Genomic DNA, 12456 nt, shown 5'->3' on the forward strand with positions numbered 1-12456 from the left:
GAGGAGGGGACAGTACAGTTTGGGTCCAGCTCCTCTTCTGAAGGTGGGGGATGGGCAGAGGAAAAAGAGGTTTTTGCAAAACGGACTGGAAGAAGCAACTCTCTGAAGGGCAAAGATTTCAAGAAAGGCCAGTGCTACCAAGCTCTCAACTAGGAGAAAGCCCAAGTTTATCTTTTTCACAACCATATGAAGTTATTATTGTGATTTCATAGATCAGAAGACTGAAAAACGGGGAACTTCTAAGCCTTGCCACTGTCACACAGTGAGTAATCTTCAGAATTAGGCCTTGAAAACTATATTGTAAATCAATCCTGCATGATACGTCTTTTAGGAGAGGTGGTCCTCAGTGAAATAAAATGGTGGTAGGGGCTGGTGAAAGGAACAGTGTAAATATTCAGAGGAATTTAATGGTCTCCATTTTTCCTAACTCTAATTACAAGCAAACACTTCTTACATGTCTATAGCTCTGTTGGATGTTAGAGGGAAAAATAATACCACTAGAAGCTTTAACTCCTAGCCAGTGCTTAAATAAACAATATTACAAAATACAGGTCAAATGAGTGGCATTTTAAGTAAATAAAATAGGAATATATAGAAGAGCGACCAAGAAAAAACACTGGTTAGAACACTGGCTTGCAGATAGCTGAGATCGCACGATGACTTTTTTTTTATACTTACCCCTACAAACAAAAGTTAAATGTCTCACTTTTATAAAAATAATAATAGAAAAATGTATGTTTATTATATCACTAAAGTTAGAAGATGAATATATAACTTATGAAAGCATTGCATTCATTTTAATAAATTTACTATCTAGTGACTACTTATAATTAATAAAAGTTAACAGATCACAAAAAAGAAGGTAAGGAACCAAGAACCTAAAAGTTCAATAATTGTTATACAATACTTCTAACTACAAATTAACCAAAAATGGAGATAGTTTTTTAAAAATTAGGAATAAATGGTAAAATATAAGGATTTATAGGTGTTTGGTTTATATGAAAATTGCTAGGACCCATCTAGTGTATATAAGATAAGATATTAAGTTTTCAGTTGATTAAAAGCAGAACACACAGGCAAACAAATAAACAAAAAAAGCACCGTGTCTGCCACTGTATGTGTCACAAATATATTTTAAATGTATTAAAGAAAGGTGAATTATTTTACCTTCTAAAATATTTCTTTAATTCTTGAAAATAAACAATTCTCCCCTTCACTGTGACAGAGCAGACTGCATTTTTTTCAAATATGTGAAGTTCTCATAGCCTTCTATGTTTTTTCCCTTAGCACTCTTCATAGTCATATATCCATTTAAATATTTCATCCATTACACTATAAACTCCTTAATAACAGTCACTTTGTGACTGTTTATTCATGTTGAACCAGAGAACACAGTAGTATTTCAGTACTTCTAAAACTTCCGGTAGAATTCATGTATCTCTGCTGTTGACAAACAGGCTTTTATGCTGTCCTGACTCACCATGCCATCCCACCTAACGTGTGTGAATGAGCTCCAATGCACTATAAAGCTCCAAACTTATCCTTTTATCCTTAACTGTCAGGGAGGTGTTCTTTTTTTTTTAACCAATTTATACCAATGCGTTAATTAATGCCTAATACTGTATTGACTGTATTATCTCTTCTCCCCAACATATTCAGAGATTTCTATAGCCAGAGATTATATGAAAGGAATGTGTCGCTAAGATGGCAGTGCAAGCAGATGGACAACTTTTTGAGAGAGATACAGTGGATGAAAGAAACATTTTAGCACCCTGAACAACATAAGTGCACGCATAATTATCAGTGTGCTTATATTTAAACACTGTAATATGTGATGTTTTCTAATCCTGACTTACTGAACTTTTGTTGTTAGATATGATGTTTCCTATACAATACAAAGAAGAAACCCATTATAAGTAAGTTTGCCAACTTAACCGGGATATAGCTTTCAAATTCTATAATCTGCAAGAAAGTAAATTAGAATGTGGAAATGTGAACAAAAACCAAAATGAAAGGAATACAGTCTAGTCCTGATGAGATGATTTCAAGTGGAAATTTTACCTTTTGGTGTAGTTATTTAAATGATTATTTGAAAAATCGTTACTGGTGTTTTACCTGCAATTATCAGTGTGAATTTTTTTTGCTGACTTGGATGGTATGAAAGATCCCCAGTTATTGACTTCTACACCTTTTATGCAGCCAGTAAAATTCTCAACTGGTCCAGAAATATAAGAAAGAGAGAGAGAAAGAGAATTTATATGAGTTTCTTCATGTTGCAAACTGGTCAGAGTGTACCATCAGATTGCAGGGCTGATTTCATTTATTCAACATATTGGTAGACAGTAATTCAACTCTTCTTATAAATCATTTCAAAATTTAAAGGAAAAAATACCACCTTATTTAAATATTGTGTGGACTCTCTAATCTTACTACACGAAATACACTGTAATTTGTGTGTGATTAAAGAAAATGTTTCCATTATTATAATGAATTATCATTGAAAAATGATAGCAGAGAAAAGCTGATACACTTTTCCATCTTTTGTCTTTGTTCCTTGCACTTTTCCTTTCAGATATTAGTACCTTGTTCTGTCCACAGCTATAGAAACATCAAGAAACACTGCTTTTCCTGGAGTCAAAGAAAACTGAGTAAGCTGCAAATACTTGTGACATCCTATGGCCCTGGTGCATCCTACTTATCTTTTGTGTTCAGTTGTGTTGCCTATCCTTTTTAAGAATAACCTAATCAAAACATGGTACCCAGAAAGATTACCAAAGGGCTATGGGCAAAAAGAGAAAATAAGGACATTGGAAAGCATGTGTTTTGAGGAACAAATATAACCCCTTAAAGATAAACATAGATATTGCTTATAGTTCTATTAATTGTGAATATATTATAATGCTCCAGTAATTATATGTCTATATAAATTTATACTTACGTGAAAAAGAAAAACTAAATGGTGGCACATCTGAGAATTGAATAGTAGAAATGAGGATTTATTTCAAGTTGTGTTCTGTTATGCTCTCAATATTATTAAAAATTTCAAGCTAAGATGGACCAACTTATGACCAGGGCAATTACTGAACTTATTTACCAAAAAACAAGCTTTCTACCTTGGTTTCTGAATTCAAAATATTTAGTATTTGAATTTTCAAGACTTGGTTTCTTATTGAGTGTAATACCATAAATAAACAAATAATAGAATTAGACCTTAATCTTGTTTAGAAATTTTAGGGTGAAATAATTTTATCTCATCTTTTAACTTACATTCTTAGTTTAAAAACCTTTAAATATTTTCTTCCTTTTTCCTATGTATGCTCAAATGTACTGCAAACCCTCTCAACAAGTAACACTCTGTCAAGTGTCAAAAATGACTGAACTAGAAAATAAAACAATATTTCACACAGTAAGTTTACAAAGCAGTCAGTCGATTCCAAGAAAAAAAGAAACATTTGGCTCTTACATGCTGCAGAAAGGAAAGTATCGATTTGTAATTTTTAGCTTAAGGTTTTTATGAGTTTCATTAATCTTTTAGTTTTTCACATTTAATTTTTATCAAACATAAACCTAATGTTTAAACTTTAAAATAAAGTTTATATCTACCTCTCCTGAAGCATCACAAACATGTTAATTAGTATAGTTTAAATTTTTAAAAAATCAAACAAAAAATAAAATAGTTTTAGAAAAATGCTTTTGATGGCAACGATTTGTGAGTGTTAGAACTTTGTAACATAGCTCAGCAATGGCATAATGTATGCATGTATTTAAATATACATTTTTCTGTGCTTGTGAAGATCCTTATTATTTATTGATATGAAGAATACAGAAGAAGTTATAGTTTTTAAAATAAATATGAAGTTACCAGAGAGCTATGAAAAATGCTGAAAAATGATTCTATGATTATTACTCTATTGGGATACTTTTTGGAACTCTATGACTCAATCTCATTCATCTACTATGGATTAAAATATACATATTAATTTATTCACTTTGGACTTTGAAAGTGGCAAGAAAAATTTTTCACAGCCTTTAAATTTGAGTAAATTCAAAATTCTTTCTTATGGTTTCATAAACTTACAACCCTCCAGTTCTCTCACACATTAAATTCAGGCAGTCTCATTCTGGATGGGTTATTTGATCTCATGTATGTCTTTTTCACTTTAAATATGGAAATCTTAGTTTGCAAAAGGTTAAGTCAAATGGGTACCCAGAAATACTGAATTTGAATACTAAACTCCAATGACATGGTTTTTAGAAAATTTGTGGTACTGAGAAAAATTTTTCCTTGAATTTGATTAATTTACAGTAATCTGGTTAGGTTTCTTCGACAAGATTCTTAAAAATAAAAGGGAAATATAACATACATAATTGATATAAGTTATAATGTAACAATAAAAAATAGCTTCATTAAAGAAATTATACAAAGTTACCTATAATAGATTATAGGAATGGTACTGTTGTACATTATTTCCTTCCAATAAGAAAAATATTGTACTTAAATATGCTTCTGCAATATCTCAAATCCAGTTCTTATTTTTATTTAGAACAAATAATGAAGTTATGGCTCCCAGTTGTTTTAAACAATATAAGATGGAAAGGCAGTATGCTACTATATAGCAACAAGTATAAGATTCACTGTACAGAGCAGTAATAATAACAGAGTTTTTTTTTCTTTTAAATTTCAAACTTGGGTTGTCTCCAAGTTCTAAATATATCTTCAATACTGTATATTTCATTTTTTCCATCACTATATTAAGAGAAGAATTTTTAATTCTATCTCTGGCTTTTGATGGATGGCCTTTGCTCTTACTTACTCCTTTAAAGAGAGTTGAAGTTGGTGAATTATCCATACTGTATAAAGGCTCTATATTAATATTCAGTAGCAGTTACACAAAAAGTAGAGAGCTTCATGGCAATAGTTTAGATTGCATATACAATATTTAAAATTTATGTAATACAAACATACACTCTGAATTTTTTGAAAATTATGTACCTAAAGATTTGATGTTATATAAAAAGATTATGGAGGGAAGTGTTCATTTTTAATCTTCCTGACAGAGTAGAGACACAATTATTTGAAGAATATATGGGTGACTGCGTAACCTATTAGGAAGTAATTTCAAGGGTTAGTTTCTCATTCTTTTGAATTAGTAGTTTATAAGTTCTTTCTATTTACATTATTATTATTCATTATGTTTTTAATGGTTCACTAGTATTTCTAATTCAACCAGTTTGGTTGAATTCAAGTGACCTTTCAGTTTAGTGAACACTGAAAACCAATAAAGTTTGTTTGGAATCAAGTAAGAAATAGTCAATTGGTATTACAAAAACAATTTTCCTCTATTGTAGGATGTTTTATCAATTATTCCACTTGCTTTTGGAAGTCCTAGATTACACATACTGTAGCAATTTGATAAATTTTTGAGAAATATGAAAAATAAAGATTCTTTAAAGATACCACTAATAGTTGATTAGGTAGTTTTCACACTGTGTGATGGGAGGAACCTGTTTCTCAGAAAACTTCAGGGAACTTTTTGAGCAGGAGGAGAAAGGCTGTGAGTGGAGTTTCTGCTCCCATATGACAAAGGAATCATTTTACTTTTATGTTTTATATATTGGCTTTCTGCATGAAATTTTTAAAATTTATAGATTTTAAAATCTATAAAATAAATATTATATATAAACACATACATGTGTATATATGTTTATGTACATTTAATTTACAAAAAAATCCCTGTTAAACTGCCAAAAGACCTGCCCGCTCTGCTGCTGCTGTGATGTTTTATTTTCTAAGTGCTCTTCGTCACTGCATCCCATTCTGGCACTCTTCATTACCGTTTGCAGTTCCAAGTTTTCATTTGGTAGAAAAGTTTGCATTTCTTACAACCTGAGAACTTCCTTCAACATTTCTTATAATGTAGGTCTGATGGAGGCATATTACCTTTTTTTATTTGCCTGAAAATGTCATTAAATTACACTATTTTAAATTACTGGGTATATTTTGTTGAATTAAAATTCTGTGTTAAAAATTTTAAAACCATTTTTATTTCAGCACTTTAAATATTTTGTTCCATTGTCTTCTGGTTTGTACTGTTTCTGATGAAATGTCGGTAGTAATTCTTTTTTTATTTGGTTGTATTGAGATATTGGATTTATAGATTGACATTTTTCATCAAATTCAGGCAACTCTGGTCACTATTTTTGCAAGTATTTTTTTTCCCTCTTTCTCTCTACATCTTCTAAAACTCAAATTACCACTTGTTATTATGCTACAGGTGATTGAGTTCTGTTCATTTTTCCCCCATCTTTTTAATCCCTCTCCTCAGTGTGGTTAATTTCTATTCCTATATATTCAAGTTTTATGAGCTTTTCTTTTGCAGTGTGTAATCTGTTGGTAAGCCAATATAATTCTTTGGCTATTATATTTTTACTTTTAGAAATTCTACTTGTTTCTTTAATATATTTATTGTTGATTGTTTTAATACTTTTTCCATTTTCCATTTTTTTTACTTCAAGTTCATGTTTTCAGTCCTTAGACAATCCTGTAACTGTTTTAATGTACATGCATGCTAATACATAATCTTTATGATTTCTTGATCTGCTTCCTTTAAATTAGTTTTATCCTGATTATGCTTCTTTCCATGTTTAATAATTTTTTCATTAAATGTTGGACATTGTCTTGTTACTTTGTTTTGTGTGTTTTTCCACATTAAAAATTTTTTCAGATTGTTTATGGTAGTAAGGATAGTCTAGTCTAATACCAATTAATCATTCATTGTCAGAGCATCATGGGTGCATCTGCCTGGTTTTTTCTTCTTAAATATAAAAATTCTATAAGGTTTATATCAGAATAAATAGTTCCCACTGCCAAACTCTGCTCAAACAATTTTCATACTCTTCTATACATTTATTCAGTTACTAGCTAATAAGCTCCTAAGTATTCATACTCGTGTATTAATTATTCAATTTCTCATTTTTTGTAGACTTAATTTTATATAAGATCACATCTATCCCATGCATAATTTGGGGCTATATAAATAGCATTATAGTATTCATAAATTCAGTTACATCATAGTTTGACTAAAATGTTTAACATTATTATAAAGTAATTTTTCACAGATGAGCCATAAAGTGAATGATGACAACATTTCTTTTCTTGCACAAGTTTTGTTTTAACTGGATTTTGTATTTTTTATTGGCTTAATGTTTATGCTCTAATCTTCCTCTAAAGTTTTGCCATAAGTAAAATTTCTCCTCAATAATTCAAATATTATGAATACTTAAATTTGATTTTTCTCTTTTAATTTTTCACAATATCCTCACTATCATATTCAAAATTCACTTTATTGCTCTCCTCTGATGAATCTACTCTTACCTGGATTCCATGTTACTTCAGATTTAATTAATTCCTTTATTAGCATAATCAGTGTTGATATAACCAAATTTGATCAGTACCAGCTTCAAACAGACTGAAGAATCTGAAAACTCCTAAAGCAATATAGAGACTTACCTAATTAAGTCCTATACTTGCTAGAGACTAAAATAGTAGTAAGAATATAAGTGTTATTGTGGTGAAGAAATTAATGACTTTGATGAATTACAGGTGGAGCATAAAGAAGAAAGCAAAATAAAGTAGAAAATGCAATGCAATAATTTTTTTTTTTACATTTCTATTTCCTAGTTTTTCAAAAATCATTTCAAGGCTGGGGAACTTGTAAAATAATACATCAAGAAAACACGGAAATTGGTAGGAAGTGTCTATTTTGAACACACACAGGTAAACTTAGATGTTAACAAGTAGTGATTCAAACATTTAGCTGTAATGGAGGATAAGAACAAATCGGATGACAATTGTACACTTTGTAAATGCCAACGACACATGGGTCTATAAATACCCTACAATATGGGACTTTGGCAACATAATGCCAAAACAATTCCATAAAAATGGAAATATTTTAGTATTTTGGTAATATCCCAACCAATTTTATTTTGATATAGTCATTAAATTGTGCATACCTTGTAATATTTATGGGATTCCTATGGATATAGTCTATACATAGAAAATAGAAAGTTAAATCTAATTTCCCAGATGAGAATAACATTCATATACTGATTCTATAAATACAATTATTGTGTTCTTTTCCATATGAACAACTGTAAATCTCTTTTTGCCCCACCTGTATTTATAAAGCACATCCTGTGTAGTGAGCCCAGTGTCATCAAGAATAATTATTCATATTGTGCAATGAAAAGAAATCCTAGCAGACCGAGTAAAGTAGAGCCTGAAATTTAATCCACACTTTTTTCTCCAAGCTACCTGTCCAGAAAGGTATACTTTTAAAAATATGTCCTACCAGAGGGTTTACATTTTCTAATTCAAACAGTCAACATACAGGCTACCATCTGTGGGGCTAGGCACTATTGAGATACAAAGTCACTAGAAAAGCTGATAAAGCTGAGTAAAAAACAAATGAGAGTGATAGATTTCTATATGTGATAATGACAGAGTAACTGGTTGGAGACCAAACTTCTTATGAAAACAACTTGAGTAAAATTTAGATAAAAATCTGTTTGCAGACAGTTGAGAACTACCAAGGCAACAAGGATCTGAGGGGCCAATGTCTCAGAGAGAAAGGAAACACAAAATGTTGACCTTGACACATTTTTCCTTTTCTCTTTTCTCTTAAAGTGTCGGTGAATTAACAAATATGAGGAGATTTGAGGAAGCTGAGCAAGGGCTTCTATCAATATTTGGGGGCTAAGAGCAAAATATTGAAATTTAGAATCAAACTATCATTATTAGACTACTGAACAACTGAAACATTGTTTATAAATTCTTTTCAAGCCAGTTGGTGTTTATCCCATTGATATTTGCATCAGTGGTAGTGCTCGTTGCTATTTCTTTACTATCGAAATTGGCAAATCACATCCCTGTGCGATGGCACTAGTAAAACATGAGCACAATTTCAGTAGCTTTTCACCAGTTTATTCCTCCAGCAAGGCCAGACTTGCTCTGTCCCACAAACTATAATCTGTATGTATAGCACCTTCCCCACTCCCAGAATTCATACATATCATGTCAATACAGTTGCAGATATGCTAAGGGATTTCCCATGGATTTTTAAAATTATGACAGCTTTCTTGAGATGTATAGGGTTGCCCCAAAATTCTTTCATTTTTTCTCATAATATGGCTCTACTAGTGCTTAGTTGTCCTTGACTCTATTCAAAACAATTTTGTTTGTATTGTGATGGTTGTTAGTGTGCAATTTTGCATTTAAAAAAATATCAAAATTGGTGAATTTTTGTGTAGTCATTTTAATATTGAATATAGAAGAAAATGAACATTTTTGACATATTATTCTCTATTATTTCAAAAAAAGTAAAAATGCAACTGAAATGCAAAAAAATATTTGTGCACTATATGGAGAAGGTGCTGTGACTCATCGAATTTGTCAAAAGTGGTTTGCAAAGTTTCATGCTGGAGATTTCTCACTGGATGATGCTCCACAGTTGGGTAGACCAGTTGAAGTTGACAGCAATCAAATTGAGATATTAATTGAGAACCATCAATATTATACCATGCAAGAGATAGCCAACATACTCAGAATATCCAAATCAAGTGTTGAAAATCAGTTGCACCAGCTTGGTTATGTTGATCACTTTGATGTTTGGGTACTATGTAAGTTAAGCAACAAACAAACAAACAAACAAAACACTTGACCATATTTCTGTATGTGATTCTCTACTTAAATGTAATGAAAATGTTCCATTTTTAAAACAAATTGTGATGGGCAAGGAAAAATAGATACTTTACAATAATGTGAAATGGAAGAGATTGAGGGCAAGCAAAAGGAACCACCACCAACCACACCAAAGGCCAGTCTTCACCCAAAGAAGGTGATGTGTATATGGTGGGATGGGAAGAGAGTCCCTTTGTTATAAGCTCCTTCCAGAAAACCAAATGATTAATTCGAACAAGCACTGCTCCTAATTAGACCAACTGAAAGCAACACTCAACAAAAAGTGTCCAGAAATGGTCAACAGGAAATGCATAATCTTTCATAAGGATATCACAAGATCTCATGTTTCTTTGATGACCAGACAAAAACTGTCACAGGTTGGCTGGGAAATTCTAATTCATCTGTCATATTCACCAGGCACTGCACCTTTGTATTTACATTTATGTTGGTCTTTACAAAATTCTCTTAATGGAAAAAATTTTAATTCCCTGGAAGACTGCAAAAGGCACCTAGAACAGTTCTTTGCTCAAAAAAGATAAAAAGTTATGGGAAGAGGAAATTATGAAGTTTCCTGAAAGATGGCAGAAGGTAGTGGAACAAAATGGTGAATATGTTGTTCAATAAAGTCATTGGAGAAAATGAAAAATGTGTCTTTATTTTTACTTAAAAACTGAACAAACTGTTTAGCCAAACCAATGATTCATACATAATAAAATTTACCATTTACACAAGTACAATTCTATGGTTTTCATATTTTCACAGAATTGTTAAATCATTATGAAAACCAATTCTAGGATAGATTTTATCAAATCCAAGAGAAACACATATCAATTAGCAGTCACTCTCCATGCTTCCTCTAATATTAGACAATCATTAATCTACTTTCTGTCTCTAGAGGCATGTCAATTATGAACCCTTCATAAAAATAGAAACACATAATATGGTTTTCTGTGACTGCTTTCTTTCATTAAGCATAATGTTGTTAATGTCCCTACATGTTAAAGTAGTATCAGAACTTTATTTTTTGCTGCTGAATGATATTCCATTGTATGAATATACCATATTTTGTTTATTCATTTATCAGTTGATGGATATTTGGGTTGTTTTTAGTTTTCATCTATTAGGAATATTCATGTGTCTCTCTGTGGACATATGTTTTAATTTCTCTTGGGCATTATGGATAATCTAATGGAATTTATATGTGGGTCTATTAATTAATTGTTTCCCACTATAGCTGTTTCAATATAAGTCTTGGGGAGGGAGCTAATTTGCTAGTAGGCAGGAGCTAATTTGCTATGCTGGAAAGGAATGCATCAGAATTACTTTTAATTGGAAATAAAATAAATGTCCACCTGTGGGAGTCTACTCGAGTAAACTGCTATACCACTATGAACTATGAAAAGGAAGTAGGACTATCTCTATATACTATTACGATGTGTGCTGTGGTATCTCTCCAGATCTTGCTTTAGGTGTGAAGGATTTCCTTCCTCTTCCAGTAGTAGGGGTACTGCTGGAAAACAGACTTCATGTAGAAGCATTCTTTAGGGATTACTTTGGTCTAAGAGATTGGCCTCATCCAAGGTCTTCTTTCCTGGGGCAGTTTGCATCCAATGCCAGGCCAACAAGGCACTCTTATGGTCTGGTCTTCTCATCCTACCTTTTGACAACTCTGCACAGTCATTGCAGCTCCAAACTCAACATGGGCTTGGCAGAAGCCTTGAAGTATTGAGACCATCTAATTCCAGCTTCTCCCCTGCCCAACCCTTCATGTCTCTTCCCTTCAAGGCAGTAATCCCAATGGCATTTTCTAAACCGCTTGCATGTTAAGGTCCATCTCAGAGTATGCTTTCAAGAGAATACAACCTGCAGCAGAGTGATCACCAGGATACATTATTAAGTTAAAAAATTGTGAAGAAAAGTATGTGTAGTATGCTATTATTTAATAATGGAGGGATATGAATATAAGAGTTTGTGTGTATTATTTGTTTATATTTAATGACAAGTGTGTAAATCACAAAATATGGTTACTTATAAGAGCAGGAAGGAAATAAGGCAGAGGTGATGATAAAACATTAAATTTCTTAAAATATATCTTTAGATATAGAGTTGAATTTGAACCATGTAAATATATTAAGTGGTTATAAAATACAATTTTAAAGAGTAATTCTTAAAACTCAGAAGTAAAATAAATGATCCCAATTGTATATCTCATTGGTGGCATAAAAACACAAAATAACTATTCTAATGACTTTAAAACATAGTAACTTCAGCATACACCTTTAGTGAAATTTTAAGGAGAACCACGCAAAAAATTAAAATTTTTTCAGAAATTATATGTTGGTAATGATTCAAAGTTATTCTGAGATAGACGTGTACTGACTGTGAGACAAATCAAATGTGTGTTAGGATAGTGTCTTCAGAACTGAGGTTCTGGCATGTTTGGGAGGAGGTGAACTATAAACCCTATAGTTCCTCATTGGATTGCAAGTGTCAGGATTAGCTCATAAGTCTTTTTTATAGCAACAACAACAAAAAAACTTTCCTAATTTTGCGTACTGAGAAGACTAGGAAAAAGATGACAATGCAGTAGCAAATAGTGGCTTTAGATTCCACTTGTGATCTCTAAATATATACATACTACTTCACACCAAAAGGAATTTAGATTCTTTGGAGAAGTGACCAACTTTTCATATAGGAAAAGAAAAGAAACCATG

General features: G+C 31.6%; 1 protein-coding gene across 1 annotated transcript in view; it reads right to left on the reverse strand.

Moving 5' to 3' along the window:
* The window catches only part of EYS (eyes shut homolog), a 1478297-nt gene that overhangs the window by 483052 nt on the left and 982789 nt on the right, over nucleotides 1-12456 (reverse strand). Inside the window, 1 exon segment of the mRNA XM_054568619.1 lies at nucleotides 2116-2215. Coding sequence (XP_054424594.1) covers nucleotides 2116-2215 — 100 coding nt within the window.

This window comes from Pteronotus mesoamericanus, unplaced genomic scaffold (assembly GCF_021234165.1).
Source record: "Pteronotus mesoamericanus isolate MK-2021 breed Mesoamerican mustached bat unplaced genomic scaffold, CSHL_Meso_final contig_20, whole genome shotgun sequence".
Lineage (NCBI taxonomy): Eukaryota > Metazoa > Chordata > Mammalia > Chiroptera > Mormoopidae > Pteronotus > Pteronotus mesoamericanus.